Raw genomic sequence first — 26,179 nt, forward strand, 5'->3', positions numbered from 1 at the left:
CCTTATAGCATATCTATTTACCTAGCATATCTATTCCTAATCCTGGGGGATTGCATTAATATGCGCAACTAGAGTAATGAGATCAATAGCAATTGTATTACAATTTACAATAAGCTTTATGAATGGACAAAGTTAGGACAGATGACACACTAGCTGACTTAATAAATATGGTATGGCCAAGGTCATGGTGTCCATGGTTTTCCCTGTCATTTGTATGCACAAGTTGATATGTGGATAACATTGCTTCTATCACTTTTGGTGTCCGATCCTTTACGATATGTAAGGGATAGGTTTAATATTACAACATCTAAATACATACCTATAGATTGTACTTATGTATCTAGGTACTGCCTAGGCTTATAATTGCAAACATATTTCATTTTTATACTTATACTAGCTTTCCGCCCGCGGCTTCGCCCACGTTTTCAAAGAAAAACCCGTTCCCGTAGGATTTCCGGGATAAAACCTATCCTATGTCCTTTCTCGAGTATCAAAGTATCTCTATACCAAATTTCATGCAAATTGGTTCAGTAGTTAAGGCGTGATTGAGTAACAGACAGACAGACAGAGTTACTTTCGCATTTATAATATTAAAGTATGGATTATGAGTGGAATACTCAGAAGGTGACTGGTGAAGAAGAAATAGATATAGGAATTATATGTAGATAACATACGGCATTTAATATACATACGGGAAATAAAAACTATGATTACCTATGCTGCGTCTCTACCCAAATAATGTAGGTATTTATTGTAGGTAGGTACCTAATTACTTACCCATGCAAAAAGAATCAAATAGCGCATCCTATATTGAGTCGACTTATTCTTTTATAGTAGGTAATTACTAGTTGTAGGTAATCTACACAAGCTATTATAAAATATGTAAAATATGGTCAGGTTTTATCTTAAATTTTAAATCATACTTAGTATCTTATTCTTCGCTCTTTAAATTTTGGGTAGTTCATGTGGCCAGTTCTGCTGAAACTTAGGTATAAAACTCAGAATATTACGGGTAAATAAGAAAACGAAACTGTTCTAATTTGGTAAGCAATTTATTAGTTATTTGCTATTAAACTAATGTACGTACAACGTACAATACCATCATAATACATATTATTGCAACTTTACGTAGATCAAACAGCATTATTGTAGTTGTACCGGTACAGACATGCGTAGGTACTAGCAACACGAATTCCAGTTTAGGAAGCAATCAATATTTTATTAAATAGGTACAGTAAAAATTAGTCGAAGAAGGTTTGAGGTATTTCCCGTAATTAAAAATCGTCATTTTCGTTTTTGGGCTAAACTTATGTACACATCAAATATGTATTGAGAAGGTAGTAGATGTCGTTAAATCCCTGCCTTATAATTTGAATTGCCAGTTTATGTCTACTTCATAAGCATATTTTATTATAATACAGCAGAAAGGTTATTCATTTAGTTAATTAATAAAATCTAGCTACAATGTCTACTTTTGACAAAGTTGAATAGTTTGAGAGTTTGAATAAGTTAATTTGTCACATTTTCATTTCAAATAGTGAACTGCTATCAATTCATATCTATAATTTATTTTAAAGTTCAGACAATTACTGTATTTAATGAGAATTCATGTAAAGTAGGTACGCAATTGGTACCTAATTGTAGAGATTTATGTCTTTAATACTGAAATATAATTACCTACATTTATTTGTTTAACTGTACATTGGAACTTTTTTTAAATTGCTTTGCAGGTCCTATAACGAATCTTGAATTAAATATGTTAGCCCTTTTATCTTATTCTTATTTAAATAAGGGCTATTAATTACCATTCTTTAACACCTGTTTTATATTAATTGTGGAGGTACAAACGTACATGTATAATTTATAATTCAAGATAGAGATATTCAAGCCACGTGTGTAGGTAGATAGGTAGGTACCTAATATGTACTTAGTATTTAGATACTGTATTAAGTAGGTACTTTTTGTGTCTTAATATTTAAATTAATGTTGCTTATTACCAACTCGGACTTAGGTAAGTACTTATAGATAATATTGTAGAGATTCAAATAATTACAAGAGCTTATATTCACTAACTATAATCTACAAGTTTATGTAATATTAACAGTTATATAAATAATACAAAATTTCTACATAGTTAAGCAAATAGATTGCAAACATTTCTAGAAATAAAATATACACCATACTCGACAACGTTCAATTTACACCATCACATGTATGTATAGTCTTACTCTCATAAGTCTTTCACGTCACGAGCCGAAACCACCAAAACTGTCTTTTGTCTAACTGACGAGTCTTATCACTGAATAGTTTTGTTTTGTTATCACTTAAGCGACTTCTAGGTCGGAGTCCTCAGACTCGTCGGTGTAGGGTCGTGGTGTGGGCGGCGCGGGCGGCGGTCGCACAGGCGACGCCATGTGCGCCCTTTGCTGGACAAGGGCGCGACCACAAGCGCGCTCCTCTTGTAATTTACGAAGCCTCTCTTGTTCTTCACGCTTTTGCTTACGCCACTTGGCCCGACGATTCTTGAACCATACCTGTAGCAATAGAAAAATCTATTAACGCTTTCAATGTTATAATTTTTGGAGGTACCGAGGTAGGTGAGGTATTGAGGTTCTGTTCAAAGGTGGGTTTCTATTTACAGCAGATATTGATCAGAATTACTGGATTGTAAAAAAAGCCATAATATCAAAGATGAAAATATTTTTATCAAATCATAGAATCTACAAACCCAAAATATTTAATATTTCGTTTCATAATGGACCTATCTAATGAATGAATTCAACAATTAATGCAAAATGCAAAACGATAATCCTACAAACATTAAAATATATCAACAAACGTATTAGTGCTGTGAAATTGTTCAGGTGCACCAACATAGGTTAAGTCGTGTGTAAAATTGTATGCATCTTTGAAAAGATATCCCAATATCTATAACAGGAAGCCGACCCAATTCAAATTTGCTGTACAGCAACAGTCAATCAATAATACGTCATTATATTATTTTATCGTTGTCCGCGGACAATGAATGGCCCGAATTTTGTAACAAGCGTGACAAGCTACTGGACTGATAATATCCAAGTTCGTGAATGGCGGTTTTTTTGTTCGAATGAGGTTTCCTGGGATACGTGTTGAGCTGCTTCCACTCGACTTAACGCCGATAAGTATCAGAGCTCTGCGTGTGGTCGGCAAGTCTGCCTTTATGTCTACCGTCACAACATACTGGGCAGCGGTCTCTTTGCAATTTTCCTTCATTCATAAATTGAGAATATATTTAAATCTAATTTAAGTTGTGAACAAGTTACAAACAATTGGTGAGCTTTGATTTGTAGATGCTTATTTATATATAACGTTATCTGCGCTATATTTATCTTCTAAATAGGTATAGATTCTTCTAAATATTTAAAGCTTACTTTTTATTCTATGAACCTATAGGTATTTTTCTTACATTGTTGTTATTTTTTCGTTAGTTTATTTCCAACACTAAAGAAAGTTTTTTTCCAATTGCCATTTGAATTTTGCATGACCTCTATTTGGTTGATGGATATCAAATTAGTTGTTAAGTAATATTAAAGGAAAGGATAATATTTAACTACCGAGTTGATCTTGTATTTGTAATGACAAAAGCAAAATTGTGCAGAGCAAAATTTATTGGTACCTAGTTAATATATTAAAATATTAACGAAACGAAAATTATGCTATCGTTAAGTATGTAGGTAGGTACATAAAGCAAAAAATGACACCTTCTTTAAAACCATCTGCTAGGTTTATAGCTGATTGATAGGTATAGGTAAGTAACTTCTCAAATTTGTTATTTATATTTCTCTGTTTTATCTCATGTGGAAACACAATAGCCCATTCAAGAATATTGATCTTACGTTTTTATTAACAAAAAGAATTTCCCAGAAGCATATTTAAATCACTTGCTATATTCATAAACATAATAGCATGACGTTATCCGTTCATTTTTAATCGCCCTGACTTTTAAGGCGTCGAAAATAATTCGTCAACGATACCGCTATTGTTCGCGTTAATTGCATTACAAGTGTCGGTCGGTAGCCCGACAAAAGCCCTATTAACTTTCGGATAATGAGCGACGGGCTTTTCGCACATCGGCTGCCGCATTCTGGACCATTCGAGCGGCAAATATGGCCGCCACCGACAGACTTGAGGGCGTCTGCAGCTACTCGCTGCGATCGTATCTCCTCTCTCAAACTATTGTCCTCACCCGCAATAAGATTAGCTCTACGCTCTTTTGTGCGCACGCTTTTGTGTAGTTAACTCGTTCATTGTTTGATTATATCTTGAAATCTAATTATGTTCATGACAACACGTTGGAAATCAACCACTTTATTTGCAAGAGTAAAAGTCACACCACCATAGACGTAAATTAAATTACACAATACACATATATATTATAGGACATTTTACATATTATTATGTATAAATGGTAAATTTTTTAAAACTTTAAAGTAGATACCTGAAAGAATTGTAAACTTCCAGGACTAAAGCGCGTCACACACGGTGAAGATACTATCATATTTTATCTTAAGATACTGTTATATTTTATATTACAGTATCTTAACGCATCCTGTATCAGCGTTCGGACCATCATTTTTCTTTTTGTCATTGCGTACTAAGACCCCTGTAGAACCGCCATCCTGTTACAAATGACCCACAAAATTTCGCGTCATTTGTAACAGGTACTGTAATATAAAATATAACAGTATCTTAAGATAAAATATTATAGTATCTTCACCGTGTGTAACGCGCTTAATGCGTTAACATTAAGGTTATTCGAGCACCCTTTTCATAATATTCCAATGACTCCGTATTATTGAAAGACCCATACCACCCATACCTAATAAGCTTCCATTTCCCTCTATCTATAGAATGGAACACAATTGTTTTACCGAGAGCATGAAATTATCAAATTCTATTGTAGTCGGTGCACTGCTCAGAAATATGCATATCCGTATTACATAATTTCAAAGCTTCCGGGACACGGTATACGAAAGTCAAACAGAGGGTATTGTAGAACTTCTATGGTAGATTATTAGTTTAGCTACGTTAAACTTTATTGATTTTGGGATAGAATAATTAACTTTGGTAATACTTAGCTCCCACTGATTATGAAATTACCTCTTTGAAACGCGAACCGAAATGCGGTACAACGTAATATTTAAATAGCTAGAAGTAGATTAACAGAAAAAGTTAAAAGTACTTAAATTATGAATATTTTCCTCCCTTCGACCTATCAGTATGCAAAAAAATAACCTAAACAAGAGACTGCGCATTGTAATTTTAATGCCCCTTGCATGAAGATCAATTAAGTTGTTGTACGATATGATAGAGTGGTGCTAATAGCGTAACGAGTGTGGTTTGGGAAGACGACCAGATGACAAGGGGCGGGGCAGCCTCTGGCTATGCGTACCACGCCTCGACGCCTGTTCTCACATCACCACAAAGAGTAGCCGACGGCAAGCGGACAACGTTTTCCGCCAATATTCACCATCCAATTATACCGAATTGAATCAAGATTCTCAGAATTTCTGAAAGCGTCTTAGCGTCTGAAGTAAACAGCTCCGTGTGATGATTGATGTAGGTACTTATAGTATTTATGTTCGTAATAATTATGTCATCCCCACAGCCTTATGACCTAAGGGCAATAAGAATGCTTAAACATATTTACTTATTTTCATCATTACCCTGCATAGAACAATTGGGGCTAGGCAGGCAGGACAATTGGGTTACGAACTAGTCTGTGTTTTTATAAATATTAGAATCATATTTTTTATCTATAGATATTCTATACACTAGTTATATTGTATGAATAGCATGAGGAGACTATGTCCGTGTAGGTATCCGCTTGGTAGGTGAACCATAGAACAGATTTTGAAGCGTTTTTCAGATTCTAGTCTTATCAAAATAAGTGCAAAAAATAAAGATATTTTAGATCGTGAAAAGTAACTATTAACAATACTTAAGCCAACAACAAACCTATGTCCATCTGCTATCTTACTCATTACAGATTAGAAGGTAAAACAGATTTCATAAAGCAAATTGTGATCATCTTATCAAACAAAACTCTCGTCCACCACTTGCCTCGATATGCTTTTAAGTTTTAATAAAAATAATAGTCGGTTAAATTTAAACGTGATATCGATACATTGATACTCGTAGAATGGCGTGTGAACAGCGCACTGGGCTTGGAGTGGCGGCGAACCGAGCCCAAACTTATTGTAATAATGTTGTTAGAACAAACAACTCCCCTCCGCCATGTTTGAGATTACAATTACGGTTTTAGCGAACTGATTTATTAATGGACCGCCTGATCCGCCTCTGATACTTTAATGTCGATTTAATTTACATTCACTACTGTTTTCAATCATTGAAGGATAATAATTGTAAAATCACTTTATTAAAATACACGATTTGGGAGTCCGTTCAATTTGTTCTATTAATATTACTAAAGTGTTGACATTGTTATTAATGTAACGTTTATATAATAAAACTGGACATGAAACAGAAACCCTAAAAAATTCTGAATGAATGCTTTTGGCATTAAATAGGTATGAAAAAGCTCCAATATATTTAAATTTAATTGAGAAATTATGTCTATAATTACTAATAAATTAATAAGCAATAATATAGATTTGATTCAATATAAAAAAATAGTGAATATTTAGGTACCTATATATATTGTACTATAAAATGTTAAGTCGATAAGTAAGTACCTATACCTAAGAGCAGAAACTGGTGAACTTCTAATAAGCTTATCATATTAATTTATAAACATATGTAACTATGATGATGAAAGCTAAAAAGTGAATTTAAATTAAAAGTAGTGCCCCCAGCTAATATCTACTAATTAAAAGCCCATCACAAGGACTGCGACAAATCTCGCATTTTTCATAAGCTGCGTGAAAGCTCTTACACCTGTCGTATTTCAACTCCCCATTAGCAGTGAAATGCATTAGTCAATATTAAAGATGCCGTTCGTGAGTATAATTCCACAAAGGGCACTTCAAATCACACCCATCTATTTTCGGTAATGTCAAAACATCATTCCTCTCCTCGGCCGGAGGCAGAGAGAGAATCCCCTAGTGTCTGTCACTTCGTATCAATTACCACACGCAAACACCCATGACCGCCCTTCTATACTGCTATAAAGTCCTATCTACGCACAATACGTCAGCCGAATCGAAATTCAATTGTCAAAAGATTGCTTTTATAGAACCTCGATTTGGACGTAAATCGAAAAAGTATTTTATCACTGAAATTTCTTCGCAAAATAGGACTTAATGTATTAGGGGTAAGAATGAAATTCGTTAAGCGATGACGAGGCGTAGGGCTCCCGGGGGGTCGTTTTGCAAACATCGTTCTCCCCTAAACGTTATACTTTGAAAACAATAATTTGTATTGCGTATCGAACGCGTCCATAAATAATAGAGTGATACTTTACCCAGCGGCTTCACCACGTTCTCTATGTGGCATTTCAAAATGCCACATTCGGAATAAACTTAATCAATTATGTTTAACCCAGAGTTTTTATTACTTTATAGAAAGATTATTAACCAATTTATAGCTCAGAAATAATATACCTATTTTTAAAATGAAGAAACGAAGAGGTTTTTCAATCTAAATCTACCTACTAGGTTTATACCTTTCTGTGATCTGTGACTTATGTCACAGATCACAGAAACTTGGTATAAGTTATAAGTACCTACTACCTAATATGTAGGTATTATAAATTTTTGTTTGTCTTTTCTTTCACGTCTGATATGTCTTGAATTGAAGGATGACAGAAGCTTATTTTTACTCCGTTGAAATTTTTTTAATAAAAATTTCCTTTAACTAAGCAAAAAGCAAAGCGTAATTGTAGAACTTCATAAACTAAAAATGAGGATATGGATATTTTCTGAAAATTACTTAGTACCTACCTGCCTACGTATATCAATCGTAACGATGGAAACGACGTAAAGTAATTGTAGCTTTATTGTAGGTACATCTCTTTCAATATTGCGATCTTCGTAGGTAGGTATACCTAGGTACATAAGATACATATGACGAGTAAATGATAGTAAACAATATAATTGAAATATTTCTTCGAGTACGTTTCGTTTGACATAACAAAGAGGAGTAACAAGCGGAAAACGAAGCAGGGCAGAACTCTTTGATCACTTCATGCCGGATCGCTGCTCAGTTATAAAAGCGTTATTGCTTTATTGCGGAAGTAAAAGACAAAATGGCGCCGCGCCGCTTTATTACTTAGTAACACATTGCGAGTATCTCTTTTAATATAGCTAGCTATTACGAGATAAGTCCTGTCGGGGGAGGCTGTGCAGCGTGATGAGGAAACCCGATGTCGTTGGGCGGAGCGACACGCCCACTTTTTCTTGTTCATCGCTGTCTGGGGATACTTTGTCATTCTGCTGCATTTTGATAACTATGCGAAATAAATATTACTGGAAAGAGGTCGCGCGTACAAATAAATGAAATACTTAAGTACATAGAGTCATGTAGAGTCCTATTCTCTAATTCACTTTCGAGCTTTACTCGCGATGTAGGTATATTGTTTGTATTAGGAAAAGTATCGTGTGAGCTAACTTTGGTTATGAAATAAAAATAAAACATGTAACTTCTACTTAATAACTTCATTTAAGTACCTATTATAATAGGTAGCTACTAAATTGAAAAATAATTTGGAAAATCCAAAAGTGCACGCCTCATAATTTTTTTTTAATAAATATTTATTAATTATTATTTTTGTTTATTTAATAACAATTAAACCACATCGAATCAGACCCTGAAAAATGAAAGGGTTCTATTCCTGAGCATACTCAAGCGTAAGAGAAAAAAAAAGACTCGATTAGTAAAGTATTTCGGTCGCTATCGTGTTAACAAGAAAAAGGATCCGCACATACAGACACACGGACGTCCAAGACAGAACTTTTTTAAACTGTTTTTTAACTAGTTTAAATAACAAAAATGACATCAAAAATATCATGAACGTTAAAAATAGTGTTTTTTCTTAATATGTGTGTGTATTTATTATCTTACAAGTGCAATGTATGATACATAAAGACATTTTAAGTTTGAAAAATCAGATGTTTTGCGCGAAGTGACAGTAGTACCCACCTCAACGCTTCGCTTATGAGGCGTGCAAAAAAAACTAAAAGCGCCATAGAGGGTTACAGGTAAATTAGCTTGGAGAAATTTTTGCATATGTAGTGGTGTGTATATTACTCAGATCTTAGAGCGCGTTTCCACTATATCGTTCTGGCCTATACAAAAATGTTTCGATATCCTAACATTACTATTTAACTTTATACTTATTCCTAGCAACACTTTTGTTTTCAATAAAAACAAGTTTTTATTTGAAAGAAAATGGTTTTGACTTTATAAAAAAAAATATATCATTCAATTTTACGTCCTTGAGCAAACGACAAGGCGACTACCGTGAAACAATAAAATATCGTGTCCATAATAATTTGTTTCATAATTAATATTTGACCATAATAATTACGAAACAAAACAAATAAATAAATCGTCACTTGATAGTGGAAAGTGGAAACACGCACAAAACCAGAATAAACCAGTTTACGCTGTCCGCAGGTGCCACGTGCAGTCGTTTGGTAGCGTTAGAACATAAAGCACATTTCATTCAAAAATTATAATTATTATGTACGTAGTTTAATTGATAAATTTTGTATTTGTTGATTGTTGTTATTATTTGTTATTATTGTTATAATATTTGTTGAAGTGAATTACATGTCCCGCATCCGGAGGCCCCAAATGAAAACTCAGATGTACTTAAAAACTACATTTAATAGCTAAAATGAGACTTTTACACCCATGTCTGCACGATGCAGACCGGAGTTAAAGAATGAATTTATACAGTTTAATAATTATAAAGACGTAAGCTTGGATGCTATAAGGGAAATCGCATCCACATTCTATTCCCGTGCGAACGGCGTATTCAGCAGTTTTGTATGAAGGCAGGGCCATAACTAGTGTTTAATTTGTGTGTAAGTGTTGTAACTTTATATTGTTAATTCAATATGGCTCCAGTGTTAAAACATGGTCGAGGCAAGCCTTTGACTTCTCAAACTAAAGAATTAAACTTTAAATGTCGTTTCTTTTTCAGGTTAGTAAATTTTTCATTTTAGTAACATTGTTAATGTAAAAGTTATATGTATGTTAAATGTGCAAATATTAAAATAAAGTCTCATCTTTTTCAGAGGAGAAACACATATAGTTTAATTTAAAATCCCTTATATATACAGGGTTACTTGTAAAACACCGGCAACCTCGCAGGACAAGATAGCTAACATCAGAAGTAACAACATTTCGACTTTTGATAATTTGTTAGATTTTATTTTCATACAAAAATAAATATTCATTTAATTTTCCGTCTGAATATTATAAACTCTACGCCTCCCAAAAATTACGTAAACAAAAAGCGAACGAGAGGGGGAAGGGGGCGTCGCGTCGTCCATCCGATAATTAATAGAACATAGACTTACAAATGTAAGGAGAGTACAATAAAAGTTTAAAAAATCATTTAAAAATAATTTATTGCGTTATGCCAAAAGTCGTAGAACAAATGTTGTTATTTATGATGTTAGCTATCTTGTCCTGCGAGGTTGCTGGTGTTTTACAAGTAACCCTGTATAAAATAAAAACTAAAAATAAAATGTTGTTTTATTTTATTTGCTGACCATACACTACTACAAACGCAAAAATTTCTCCAAGCTAATTTACCTGTACATTTTTATTGAATCAAAAATGAGATGACGATGACGTAAATAAATCGATAAACCTTATAATATCGTAAAATATCATAAATTGGAATAGACATCATTAAAAGTCAAATGAACAATGATTGTAAACATCACTAGATAGTAGATTGATAATTATAGGTACATAGTACCATAATCAAATAAATGAATAACACCCTCCCATCTTAATAAAGATCCGACAACCGCCGCAATTTAATATATTATCATTTAATTACGAGTGTCAAAAGAAAACACTGAGCCAGATGAATAAGCCCCAGAGATTTAATCAGACAGCGCTCGTAATAAAGATCAACATCGACATGAAGTCGTACGCCGCGGGCCACTTCGCGAGACAAGTCGAGATTACATGTCTCTTTAATTATTAATTACGCAAAGAGTTGAAACGTCTGCGCCACAAAACAATGATATCCAACCCTCTACTGTCTTTTCATTATGCGAGAAATAATATTGACAGTACGAGCGATCTCATCTGCGAGGAAAGGGAAAAATAAGATATAAGACGAAATTCATTAACATCCACTCGATTTGAGCCTTATACAAGTGTGTAATTGAATATGTAATTAGTGAATTACATATTCAATTTTGGTATTGTAATGTAAAGGTACAATACCAAATTCTAACTTCTGTAGAATTAATTTCAATTTTTAAGTTAAAAAGTTGTTAATTGTTATATATTCAGTAGGTAGGTAGGTAGAAGGTACGTTTTTATACTCAGAAGGTAAACAAGCTTTGTATTTTACTGAGTATCAATTTTTTTTTACGTTTCGGGGATGTTGTAGTTTCGTAGCCGTACGGATATTCCGTTACGGCTACGAAACACGAATTGCACAAAAAACTAAAAACTACGAATCACACAAATTATCAAAAATATATATAAAATTGAATCAATATCTAATAAATTGTAGATGAGCATAATTATAATAGTAATTATTCTGTGATAGATCATAGAGCTAAAGTATTACACGCCATAATTTTTTCTAGGCTGTACCTATTCCTCCCAGTGATTATTTTTATAGGTCATCTTTGAAAATTTGATAGGTAGGTACATAAAATTGTTTTATTTCGTGATCATACATTCATATACAAAAATCTTGCCGTTTATTAAATAATGATTTGTCTAGAAATATTAGTAGAGTCACAACTCACAGTATATAGAGATAAAATTTTATAGTTTTATGAATAAAAGAAGTTTAAGTTTAAAATCAGTAATAATAGATATATTTATAGCAATAATTAATTAAAAAAGCTCTTTCCTTTTTACCTATAATTTTTAAGACGAATTAATTCAATCAAATCCATCCATCCATCGACATTTACTTTACGTATAAAATAACCTTAAAATAACAGTATTTTTTCAGAAAATGACAGTATTTTTTTCCTCTAAAAAATTAAATTAGGTAGGTATATTTAGTGAATAACCTAATTTCTAAAAGCTAAAAGTGGTTTTTTGGTATTTTTTATAGATTTTGATACATATATTGTAATGTATTGAAATTCATGATTTCTCTTTGTGACAAAATAGGCTCAGTGCTAGATAAATTTTAATTTTACTTTGTTATCGGGCTTAATGGATTTTACAACTTACAATTGCCTGTATTCTAAAAAACCCTTTTCAAATGTAAAGTTAATTAATAAAAACATATAAATAAAGAACAAAACAGTTAAATTAACGTAAACTCGATTTAGAGAGTGTTGTGATGGCAAAACAAAAGCGTTTTAATAATGCAGTTTCCAATTGCCGCTACGCAAATACAGGGGCAACGAAACCAACATTGTTACCGTAAAACTGTTTTTTTTTTTGGCTTCATTCTCCTATTTTCAAATCTATACGTTTAATAATTTATCTTAGTTGGTTGATTGTTGGGTTGGTATCGTGGAAACAACAACTCCGAATTTTTTTATGACTTTTTAATACTGAAAAAATTGAGATTGATTTTGAAAAATATGTAACACAGTTCAGTTTTTTAAAAGGATAAAGTTTTCAATCAGTTACGTATAGGTACCTACTTATTAACATATCTATAGTTTCTGTTACACGTCGTATCCGGGAACCTTAGATTATGAGAAAAATAAATAAATATAGTCACCCGTTATTTAGGCCAGATATTAGCTACATTACTATAATATAGATATTTACCTACAGTGCAAAAATTTTGCGTGTCCCTTTTGTGCTCTATTTGTTCATTGTTGTTGCTTTGAATTTCGATGGATGAATTACATAATATTGAATAATATAAAAGCATGTTTGATGTCACTCATTATTTATCAACGCTTTTGTAATGTTCGAACTGACCCTTACCATGAGTTACCAATAGAATCAATGTATTCGATAGCGAGTAAACGTGAACTTTACTGGAATCGAAAGTGTATTTATTTAGAGCATCTGTCAAATAAGTTACTCATGGTATCGATTATTATTAATAGAAAACGTGAAAAGACGTGACTCCCGGTGGTAAAATTTGGAAAGGGTTTTTACTTTAAGACTTTAAGACTACAGCTACCGAAAGAAGTTTCTAAGTGACCGCTTGAGGCGCTGTATAATTTTCCATTAAAACTTTTTACGCAATCGCTAACGACTTGATATACTTTAAAATGCTGTGTAGACTGTACCTAAACTCATGTTAGGTCTATATGCCTTATATTAATCCACTACGCTGACCAAATTCGGGTTGGCAGATGTGAAATGTCTTCGAAATTTTGATTTTTCGATATGCCGGTTTCCCCACAATGTTTTCCTTCACCGTGATGTGGTGATATGGATAAGGCAAAATTTTCCTGATTCCTAATCTTAATTTTTCAAATTAATTCTGAGGGTCTAATCTCTGAGCTAATTACTTCTAAGGGTAATATAATGTAAGTAGGTATTTTTTTTTTTAATTTTCCTATTACATATATGTTTTTAGATACATAGAACTTTAAATATATTTTATTACATACCTACGTAGGTAGGTATCTAACGTACCTTGCTTAAATAATTTTGATAAGATTTTTAATCCCTTTATAAAAAGTAACTTTATATATGAATAATTACAATGAAGAACAACAAAGCAAAAATTAATAAAATATGAAAAGGTTAACCGATCTTAACAGTTATGTAAAATACGTAACAATAAGGTTTCAAGGAAATAAAATCATTAAACGAAAACACCAAGTTACAAGTTACGTAAATCGCGAAAACTCCGTTATCCGAGAAAAAGCCTTATAAGTGACCCCTCATTAGCCGCATTGTTGTGCTTTTAACGTTTTCCCAGCCCTCGGCTCAGGCTAGCATAAATAAATCAAATTTAATTAACTCAGATTAATTTTCGCGGCGCCGTCTCACCCGCGAGCGTCCCTTTTTATTTGCCCCGAGGTAAAATTCTCCGTTGAAAAGTGTACTGACGCTGATTTACTATGGATTCTTTAATAAAAAGTTTACACTTAGTTGTACGTGTCGTCGGCTACTCCCGACCGCCGAGTGCCGGCGCGGGTGAAGCCCCACAGAGCCACTTAAATTAATCAGGTGGGACTGATGTTTATCTGTATAATTGCAATGTTTTCTTATTTGATTATTGACGGTTTCTACATCAATCTAACAGGCACGATTTTCCACAACTTATAAGGTTTAAAATAAGTATTTGTTTGTTATTCAGGTACTCTACCTATAATGGGTCCATTGCCTTACTTTTTGTGTACTTTTTATTTGGTTGTCGAAACATGTAGAGTTTTTATACTAGGTAAACATACTTACATGATTCAGTCTTTTGTAAAAAAAAGTAAAATATTTAATACTTTATCATACAACATTTTTAATTATCTCAGTATCAACCATAATATAGTATGTTTGATAACCTTCTATACCTGTCATAACTAAACCTTCAATGAACCAAGTACTTGTCTTAAACTTGTAAATTTCCACGAAAATCAAAATTTGCGCAAGAACATTGTGTAAAAGAAATGCGGTCAAGCAAATAATAGAGCGTTGTCTGTCTGGGTGGCTCTCTGAGTGCTTAGCACACACTCGACCAACACCGGTAGCCAGTAAACATCCCTGCACGCGGTTAACTGCCCAAAATTCTCGCAACGATATTTATTTTTTCATACTACGAGTATAACTATGAAGCCTAAACTGCTTATTGTCATAAGCTTAAACTATCGTTTCTTTTTACAGTAAGTATTCATATTGTATATCATACAGTTGATTTTTTTTTACAATTTATGCAATCGTTTTTTCCTATTTGCTCTACCTGCATAATATCTCAGTGTCATCATACATTGCCCTTTAATTTAAATTAAGTACATACTACACGCACAAATGATTCATAAATAAGGTATTTTATTTTACTATAACAAGTTAAAAACATAAAGAGAAACCTATTAGTAGATTATACTATTGACAGAAGGTACTTCAACATAATACAGTTTTTTGGTTCGGGCCACCCACATTTTGTTGGCGTGTATAAGATGTCACGTCATTGTATTTACTTATTGACTCTTTGGTGTTTATTAACGTTTCACTACAGTAGTGTTGGTGTGAATATACATTTATTTAGAACAATTGTAAATATGGATATTGAGGCACTAGCCTAGAGCTCTACCAACTCTACATACAACGTCTTAAAGTTTATTCTATACTTCTATAGCATGATTAATAAGTAAATTTTTCATGGTTTCAAATATCTACTAATTATTATGTTGCCTTCTTCTGAATTATCGATATTACTACGATACTATGTGATACTTGTGAAGAATTAACTGTTAAAAAACTCAAGGCACTGAGTGTTTCTAATATTTTCATTATTGATTTTAATATGAAGTAGAATCTAGTACCTATCGCCCTTCTGCGTTCAGCTAGACCATTTTTTTAAAGCAACAGGACACCTCAGGTTTTGAGATAATGACTTCATGATGATTTAATCATTATGATAAAAGTTAAGGTCAACAAGAACGCAAAAACTTCGGGGATACCTTGTAGTATTTTTTTTGTTATTTATTAAAAAGGTCAAAATCTTAAAATCGGTCTATGAGTAAACTAACTACACATGTAGGTAAATATTTTTATACCCGACAATTTGATTCAATGGACCAGTTTTGGGACTGTCATCCATTAAAAGGTGTCGTCCAAATATTTGATTCTAAACATTTTCGCTACCCACTCTATCAAAAAAAACATAGGCACGTTACTATGTTACTATAAATTGTGTCTCATATTTTTCATATCTCAGGTTATAATCTTATATTTTATTACTTTTTTTATTCCTTATTACGTAACGATTCAAAAATACACATACGTAATAAAAACTCAAAATTGACAGATTCATACCTCAACTCTTTCTTCTTTTAGGTCGACCCGCAACGCCAGCTGCTCTCTAAGCACCACATCTGGATAATGTGTCTTATCGAATGTGCTCTCTAGCTGCTCCAATTGTTCCTCAGTGAAGATTGTTCTATGTCTGCGCTTGCGTTTGGGGGGAGGGCCTGACAGACCCGCCAACGCCGCTGCCGCGTATCCACCATACAAATTTGCATAGTTGCTGGCATTTGTCACTGCGTTGCTAACACCTGTGAACAATAGATAGGGTTATCAAGTTTTTATTTTAGATTATTTGGTTAGAATTTATTTTTAGTTCGGTGTAAGGATAGATGTATTGTTAGGAATCAAACATTTTCCACATAAAAAAAACAAACGTCAAATGACGTCAGATCTTTAAGAAAGCAAATACTCCACTGATCTTGCGTCACATTCGGCAAAAAATCTTAAAAAATACAAACAGAGGAGAATCACGAACGTCAGACTGTATTAGAATTAGCATGCGGCAAGACGAGCGAAGCATGAATACCCCAGCTTAAGGCCCTCGTCGACCCCGCACTCTGAGCCAGCAGACGGACTTCACCAACCGTTAAAAATATTATCGCTACAAATAAGAATTGAATATTTTTGCATATTTCCTTTAACCTCGGTGAGGTATTACGTTGTATTATTTCCGATGGAAGCATAAAAGCTTTTATCGCTAGCGGCGCTACGCTAAGACGCTATCGATGTTCCGTTCTCAAACTGTGCGGTTTTCTTTTAATATATTACTAGCGACCCGCCCCGGCTTCGCACGGGTGCAATGGCGGCCGGCCAGTACCGCCGCAAACGCTACGTCCCGCAATTTTGAAATCTGTAATATCTTCGAAAATATTCACTTAAATCATACGGTGTAAAGGGCCATATAGATCTATATTAAATGAACAATGTATTCAAGGTATTTAATTGGTTAAGGATTAATGCTGTATTGGTTAAAATCGCTTCGAAAATTAGCCCTTATTTTTCGTAAAAAGTAAATGACAAAAAAAGTTATTGTGGGTTATCCATAAGAGATAGACATATACCATCGCGGACTTTTCTGTAGACCTTTTCAATGTGTACAATACTTAGTACATTATTTTGATAAAACTCGTATGGTTCAGTCTGCGTTTGCAATGTAAGCGGAAAAAAATGTAATTATTTACGACATCACATTAGAAACCTCAAAAATAACAGTACTTCTCCACTATTTAATGGATGTTATTATACATATAAACCTTCCTCTTGAATCACTCTATCTATTAAAAAAAACCGCATCAAAATCCGTTGCGTAGTTTCAAAGATTTAAGCGTACAAAGGGACATAGGGACATAGGGACAGGGAAAGCGACTTTGTTTTATACTATGTAGTGATTACTTGATGTAAACACAATTCGTAAAGCTTAAGATCTCATGTGAGTGGATGAGTAATTTTAAGGTTTTCATTTATAAATGCTTCTATAAAATATAGGATAATGTTCAATTAATATTGAACATTATCCTATATTTGTGTGACAAAAGATTTGGAATTTGGATATGAATAGGTTGTTTAAATTGTTACAATTAAAAAAAAGACGGGTTGTACTCCGGGAGTGCCGGCAGAAGTGAAAGCTTGATTATTAACGTTGAGCATGTTTGATATTTTGGAATGGTATCCGTCTTACGCTTTTTCGATCAGTTCACGTGTCCTGACGCGAGTTTAAGATTTTATACCCATTACAGAAAAAGTGCTCAACGCCGCTAAAGAAGTTTTCACTTCAAAAATACGCTCGCAAGAAAAAAAACACGTCATGATTTAGATATTATATGCATAATCTTATATCAGTGAACACTTTTAAATTAATAAAACCTTATTACCTACATCAAAATATTTACACAAATGCATTCGAACTTACATTTCCTTTATCCTATAGCAACAATCTCAGAAGCCCTTCAGATATTTTTAAATTTAAAAGTGTTTTTATAGAGGAAAAAATACTTTAATTGAGATAAACCCTGTATTCCCCTCCGATCCCGAACCGCGACGCGAGGGCTCGCCCGAGGCACCGTATTCCTTATTCCTACTTAACCAAAGTAGTCAGTTAATGTAGACAGTTTGTAAACCGATGCCCTCTTACCTTTAAACCGCATTTTATATCAGGAATCCATTGCAAAAACGAAAGTTTTATAAAACTTAGAAGCTTTTCTGTTTTTATTATTATTTGCAACGATGTACACTATGGATACCTATTTAAATAGTCAACCTACGTTACCATAATATGACTTTATGATTATAAAATGATGGACAATTAGATAATATTCGATGGTTATAAAGCCAATTCTATTATCTGAAAATTATTATTATCATTATTACATAATCCTGTCTATACAGGGTGTCCCACTGTTGGTATACTAAGCTCAAAGAAGGTTATAGTTTTGCATACACTGAGTACGTAAAAAATACTTATAAAATTCCAGACGCATTTTTTTTCAAATAGATGAATTCTTAAAACTCTATGTTGTACACCCATAACAAGCAACCCGCCCAACTTTGCCACTAGCACGTGAGCTATCGTTTAAGATTATGTTTTCATAGCCAAATGCTCACATTAGAGAAGCGGTATATGCCGGCTGCGCGAAGCTAGAGAAGAAAACATGGATTTTCTGGAAAAATTTAGCAAAAAATTTTTGACGTAATTTTGTTGTTTAAGTATTTTTTACGTGATCGGCGTATGCAAAACTACAAGTCCCTTCGCGCTTAGTAACCAATAGTGGGACACCCTGTATAATCACCAATATGCTTACATTCTTAGTCTATTAATCTTATTTTAAAGTTAGTTGTCCCAGGGATGGATTAAGGACCGCGGATGCCGCCCAAGCCCCCAGAATATTTATTCAAGTACAAATTGCAAACTGTTTTCAGCCCAGCTCATTTCACTTTATGCTAAAACTACATTTTATTTTTATTGAAATTACAGAGCTTTGTTCAATAAAACTTTACAGAAGGCAATTTATTGCACATGCTCAAAAGTAGGTACCTACCTAAATTCTAAATAATTTATTATTAGGTACATTTTGGACCTATAGTTGTTTTAATTTGTATTTCACAGTGTTTCAAAGATGGTCTAATTTTATCATTATTTGAATGGTAACTCCCATTTGATTGATTTTTATATTTCGCCCGTCTTAAAATTATGCCGCTCTAGACCCGGGCTAGGTCGGTCAATATGGTAAATCCGACACTGGGTTGCCCAACTAGTTTCTGAGAAGGTGTGAAACGTGCATTGTAAGGTTTGAGAAACTTTTCATATGGGACCAGACAACATTCCAAAATTATTTTAATTTTATATTTTACAAACCGCCCAAACGTGAATATGACATGGCTTTTAGGTAAAATTCTACATCAATATCTAATTGAATATCTTGCTTTACTCATGTCTGCTTCAGTTACGTGTCATATTTTATGTAACTGGTGTAAGAAAATAAACTATTTTTTTTTATAATATTTTCCAGTTTTCAGGAAGTAAACGTCAAATACCAGAAACAATTTCTCGGCCCTGCGCTGCGCCAAATGAATTTTTATTTACCTACCTATTACAGAATCGTGGATACCGAAAATATAATATGTGCATACTTCTAAGTATTACTTACCTTTAGAAACACTCTAAAAGGAGAAAAGTATACTTGTGTCCATACATTCATATATCTTCTTAATACAAAAAGCTTTTCGATTTACCCTCAAATGATTCTGCTCTACAAATCATAGATTATGTTTGAAGGAAATGTTTTATTAGCTACCTACTTACCTATAAAAATAATAAAAAAAATAAAAATAGTTTATTTCCTTTCTAAATTTTACACAATTTGGAGTAGTAGGGCCTATAGGTAGTAAGGTTACCTACTCCAAATATGTTGTTGATATAATATTGAATAAGCTTTCATAATATTCTAAATTAAAGTGTTATAAGCGATGACAAAAGAAAATTAGTTCAACGGGTTCAAAATCAAGTTTTGTTTCCTGTATTTATGCAACGAAAGTTTGCAGGTTTGGGTTGTGGGGAGGGAATTTCCACGTTTGGTCCTGAGACCATATTGAACTAGTATATAATGAATTTGTACGTATACAATTAAGTAATGAGGGATCTATCTAGCACATAAGCATTGAAAATCGCATAATTGAGAAACATGGACTAGGTATGTAGGTAGGTACTTACCTATTTATGAGAGTGTAAGATCAATAAAATGCTTAGTAGGTACATACTCTACAGAGTGGCACAAATTTAGAGTAGGTACGTCCGGCGCATTTTTATTTGTATTTCATAAATTGTTTAAACTCTATGAGGATCTATGATAAACGCTACGCGCGTGAGCAATATTTTGAGCTTATGTTATCATACACGCAATTTCCGTATCAATAGAGCGGTTAAAGGTCCGCCGCGCGAATCTAGGAAAATCGAAAATCAGTAGGGATGGCATTTTATTGTCACTTAAATTCATTTACTTCCGTTTTTCAGAACAAATTAACCATTATTATATAAAACTTAACTATTTAATTTCCGCCATTACTTAAAAAGAAAAATGCCGATACATACTGAACAATTAATACCTGTAGAGTTTTAAAAAACATGGCCACTCTAGAGAAGCTTTTTAGCTTTCCAAAATATAACTTTTGTTTTAATTAATAAAACGATAGTAAAATCTCTTCCCACATTTATATTAAATCAATATTTTTCAAGTAATTAACTAAGTAAATTTTAGGATTTTTGTAATTGAGAATCAAAGCTCTTGAGCCATTGGATTAGGAATTGTAGGTATGCGTATGCTAAATGCTGAAAATACAATAAATTTCGGGATCCTAATGAAACAGGAATATTTTTTTTCTGTGCTCGGGTGACCATATTTTTTGTACATCATCTTATGTTAAACTTAGGAACAAAAATAAGCAAACCATTAAAATTGAGTTCTTTAAAAAAATTAAGCAAGTGACTCTTGAATGCTTGTTTGGTTTTAAAATACTAAAATAATAATTAAGAAGATATTTTTTTACAAGACTATTACTATTTTATTTACCATAATTTTTAACACATATTTAATTCAATTTATTTATTCTCTTAAGTTTATATATTTAATTTGTACGTAGTATGTACAACCAACAACATACCAACTTACATCTATGTATTTTGACAAAAAATAAGGCGGGCCAACTATCTAAATGAGATTTTTATTTTATTAAACGATGCACTTTAATTAACTGCCTGAATGATTCAATCAAACAACAAGGCAAATGATTTGGCTCTATAACATTTAACTACTTGCCTAGAGAAGTCATTAAAATTTAGACCTACTCTGCCATTTGAGGGTAAAATCTACAAACAGTGACTTATATAGACGGTAAGTACCTACATATTATATTTATTTATTTATTCCGCGCGGATGTCGGTCTATAAAACTGAAAAATTATGATTTTTTTTCTACGTATTTTTTCAGGATAAAATGTATCCCATTTTATGCCCAGGATAATAAGGTATGATTACCTATACCAAGTTACATCGAAATCGAACCATTAGTTTTCACGTGATGCCTGAACATACATACAGAGTACAGACAGACAGACAAAAAATTTTTTAATCACATATTTGGGTTTGGTATCGATTCAGTAACACCCCGTGCTTATTTATTTTTTCAATATTTTCAATATACAGAATTGACCCTTCTACAGATTTATTATACCTATGTAGGTATAGATATACAGGGTGTACCAAAAAGTAGTGATGAACGGAAGCTGAGAGGTAGAGGACCTAGAGGGCTATCCGAATCACCCCCATGTATGTTATGCGATTTTTCGTATTTTCGGAGTTATGACGATTTTTTCAATTTTTCACCGATCGCCGAGTACGATGATATTTTCACTCATGCTGACGTCAATGATTGCGGAAATGTAAAAAAAATAATTAAATGGCAAGAAAGATAAAATTACCCAGTATGTTCACCACTTCAAGGGCCCGTAAAAAAATAAAATCACATAAAAAAATTTTTCCGTTTGACTTTTAAAAACTTGCTCTATCTATCAGATAGCTACCCTGAAAATTTCATTTTATTATTCAGAAGGCTTCAATCGAATAATTTAAATCTAAATGTGGTAAGTGCAAAAATTGAATTAACATGATGATCATTAAAACCAATAAATAGGTGTTTAATTACCAGAAATTTTTAAAATAACCCCGCTGTTGCTCAATGCAAGTGCGACATCACCGTAAAAAGTTGTCTTTTAAATGTCTGAATGCCCCTTTATCATTTTTAATGGTTTCTTCTGTTACTATGAATTTCCGGGTTATTTCGTCTAAATTGTGGCATTCTCTCAAGTAGCCGAAGTCTTTTTAATATTCCCATTGAAACAAATCAATGGGGTTTAGGTCGAGGGACCGTGGAGGCCAGGCTTTAAGGCAGGCTTCACCGGCGCATGCGCAGGCTGCAACGACCAATCCATCTTTCAGGGTATCTTGGCCCTTTAGCCTGGCCTGCACGGTCCCCGGACATAAACCCTATTGATTATTTTCCGTGGGGATACTACAAAGACGAGAGACTGCCACAATTTGGACGAAATAACCCGGAAATTCATAGTAGCAGAAGAAACCATTAAAAATGATAAAAGGGCATTCAGACATTTAAAAGACTACTTTTTACGGTGATGTCGCACTTGCATTGAGCAACAGCGGGGTTATTTTAAAAATTTCTGGTAATTAAACACCTATTTATTGGTTTTAATGATCATCATGTTAATTCAATTTTTGCACTTACCACATTTAGATTCAAATTTTTCGATTGAAGCCTTCTGAATAATAAAATGAAATTTTCAGGGTAGCTATCTGATAGATAGAGCAAGTTTTTAAAAGTCAAACGGAAAACTTTTTTTATGTGATTTTATTTTTTTACGGGCCCTTGAAGTGGTGAACATACTGGGTAATTTTATCTTTCTTGCCATTTCATTCTTTTTTTTATTCCATTCAAAGATCTAACGATAGTAAATGTTACCATACTGAATTGGCCTATCTTTCAGCTTAGCACACAAAAAAATCAAGCATCTTCCGCAATCATTGACGTCAGCATGAGTGAAAATATCATCGTACTCGGCGATAGGTGAAAAATTGAAAAAATCGTCATAACTCCGAAAATACGAAAAATCGCATTACATACATGGGGGTGATTCGGATAGCCCTCTAGGTCCTCTACCTCTCAGCTTCCGTTCATCACTACTTTTTGGTACACCCTGTATATGTAGTTTTTTTTCAAAGTTTATTTTCGCTTTTATTAAATAGCTCGATGAATAATATGATTAACTAAAACTATTCAAATTTTAATCAAAAGTAGGTATATGAAATGGTTAGGTAATATAAGCAAGTTAATTAATTAAATGTTATGTAGGTATTGAACGAAACGGCTGGATGTCATTTAGGCGATTAATTAAACTACGTCGTTGAATAAACAGCCTAGTGTTTTAATAAACCAACAGATTAAATTTACGACACGTCCTTACTATAAATTCCTTATAAATTTATTTCAGAAGCACTAATTCCACACTAACACTTCTTTCCTATTGCATTGAAGCGTTTTTATTGCAGACATGATTTTTGGCTACTCCTTTTTCGCGGTAGAACACCTTATTCTTATGAGAAGTGTGTTGGACAAGATAATTTACATTTATTAATATCTTCAGATATCAATAGTATCTACTTATGTCTACCACACAATACCCATAATTAATAGTAGGTAGGATAGGATATCTTACCTACTATTAGGTACATACTAATAAGTAATAACATAATAATTAAAATTTAAAATTATACCTATAACCGATAAAAATTATTGGCACTTTTTTAAGAAAGGTTAAGGTAGGTTCTGGTTAACATACATAAGATAAATCTAGGTAGGTAGGTACATAATTCTACCCAAACTCACAATATGACCTTTTTTTAATTTCTACATTGATTGTTTATTAACACCTATAGATACGCCTATTTTATGGTGCATATTTTGACAAAAACACAGTGCTAATACTTTGATATCTAGGATATTTTAGTTCTTCTACGTATATCCACCTGTTAAAAAATCCAGTAGGGCAATTTTATTTTGATAAAAATTCATGAAAAGCTTTCAAACACCGTTAAAACTTTTATGTTCTGAATGTTAACCTTATCGAGATAACGTTATTGTCTTTCGGTATCTTTTCATTTGACATTGAAGTACCTAAGTTAGGTAATCCTCAAAAAACGAAAGAAACAAGCTTCTCTACAATTTCAATAATCTATACTTATAATAAATCTGTAGAGAGGCCAATTCTGTACATGAAATATATTTAAAAAAAAACTATGAAGGGGTGATAAGGGATCGCTACTGATGCCAAAAATGCAATCAGTAAAATTTTTGTCTGTCTGTCTGTCTGTCTGTCTGTATATTCGTTATAGAAACAAAAACTACACGACGGATTTTAACCAAATTTGGCACAATTATTCTTCATACTCCTGGGCAGGTTATAGTAAAAGAATCATGTAAATCGGTGTAGAAACACCAAAGTTATACATGAAATACGCTATAAGTCATCGCGCGTGAATACAGAATCATGCAGCCATAAGGATTATTTTTGTGTATCAGTTGCCGCGTTCGACGCGCTTCGCGGCGGGAGCTATAAAAAGGCGGCGGGTCTGCACCCGTTTCGCGTTGTCATGGCATCACGTGTGAACGGCTGAACCGATTTCGATAATTCTTTTCTATTATATTCCTTGAAGTACGAGGATGGTTTTTATGTAGAGAAAACGTAAATATGTACCACGGGCGAAGCCGGGGCGGACCGCTAGTAATACATATAACCAAAGACTCTACATCTAGGTACCAGAAATTTTCCATCTGACATCATTAAAAACAAGATAATATAAAAAACAATATTCATAGTTCTTGCACAAATCTTTGACAAAACTTCAAGGGTTCAGGAAATGACCCGTAACACTTACCGAAAAGTTCATGTGCCCTATGAAAGGGCGTGTGTGCCAGGTGGTGCAGCTGCAGCGGCGGCAGCGGCGGCGGCGGGCGCGGCGCCAGGATGCTGTCGATGGTGAAGAGCGGCGGCGGCGGCCGGTCCGACAGCGCGCCGCCGCCGCCCAGCAGCAGCGCCGTGCTCAGCAGCGCGGGCGCGTCGCGCGCCCAGCCCGCCCCGCCCATGCCCGCTTCGCGTCCGCCACTCGCACTCTCCGCCACGCTGGACGCGCTTCACACTCACCGCCACCGCCAACTCGACACACGCACTGCTACTGTTTCCCTCACGCCGCCCCGCATTATACTCTACCGCACATTCTACACTTCACACGTATCTGATTTTAAACACTGTCCTTTACTCTAGCTACGCAATTTGCGAACAGTCTATTTTAATTGTAACAGAGCCAGTTATTTTTTAAGGGTATATCAGAGCAGATAGCGGCGAATGATAAGCGATTAACGTAAGTAATTATAGGATAATGAGATGTGATGCGATTCCGAGTAAATCGTGTAAGTGAATCGCGGAGCGGTGTCACGATGCGCGTCGGAACAACGTGTGGGGTGAACGGGGCGTTCGCGGGGCGTGCTGCCGCCGGCCCCGCCCCTCGCTGAGCTTAATGGAAGTGACAATACGACGCTCCCAAACCTTTATAACCAGTAACCCCTCCTTGTAATTCATAATACTTAAACGGTAAATGCATTCGGAAAATATCATACATAACACGAACTGCTTTGTTGGAATATTTGATGAATATACGAGTAGGATTTAATTTTTGCGAAGGACTTATATGTTTGCGCTTGTAGCTTATAACAACTACACTATGCTGAGTGAAACAATATAAAAAGTGTATTAAATATATCTCCTCTATGTTTTTATAACAAGTAGGTACTTAATTTACCCACGTAGAGCTTTTGTGTAAAAATGTAGAGTCGTAGAGTCAATAGGTAGGTAGGTATTAGGTGCTCAATATGGATATTCTTGAAAACTTCATATTTTGATATGCCTTATTATTTTTAATAAATTTTATAAATAGGCATAGCACAATATTTAATTATAATATTAT

At 33.8% G+C, this 26,179-nt stretch overlaps 1 protein-coding gene across 2 annotated transcripts; it reads right to left on the reverse strand.

The window, feature by feature from the left end:
• Positions 1-2,182: 2,182 nt before the first annotated feature.
• On the reverse strand, positions 2,183-25,301 carry LOC149908896 (uncharacterized). Of its 2 annotated transcripts, none has more exons than XM_090101587.1 (3): positions 25,094-25,301; positions 16,105-16,343; positions 2,183-2,534 (listed from the first exon to the last, which is right to left on the reverse strand). In XM_090101587.1, the coding sequence occupies exons 1-3, from the start codon at positions 25,299-25,301 to the stop codon at positions 2,325-2,327; spliced, it is 657 nt and encodes a 218-aa protein (XP_089957713.1). In that variant the 3' UTR covers positions 2,183-2,324. The 2 variants fall into 2 exon arrangements, with proteins under 2 accessions (XP_089957713.1, XP_089957712.1); XM_090101586.1 differs by having other exon boundaries at positions 25,088-25,301.
• Positions 25,302-26,179: the final 878 nt, after the last annotated feature.

Source organism: Colias eurytheme, chromosome 4 (genome assembly GCF_061535395.1).
Source record: "Colias eurytheme isolate Ceu_HAF_F1 chromosome 4, ilColEury1 Martin Lab GWU primary, whole genome shotgun sequence".
In the NCBI taxonomy this organism is placed as follows: Eukaryota; Metazoa; Arthropoda; class Insecta; order Lepidoptera; family Pieridae; genus Colias; species Colias eurytheme.

Coding starts and splice junctions, on each gene's coding strand:
- LOC149908896 (XM_090101586.1), bottom strand. CDS start 25,301: ATGGGCGGGGCGGGCTGGGCGCGCGACGCGCCCGCGCTGCTGAGCACG. Junction 16,344..25,087: donor ACATGAACTTTTCGGTAAGT/GTTACGGGTCAT, acceptor TATTGTTCACAG/GTGTTAGCAACGCAGTGACA. Junction 2,535..16,104: donor TAAAAGAAGAAAGAGTTGAG/GTATGAATCTGT, acceptor CTATTGCTACAG/GTATGGTTCAAGAATCGTCG.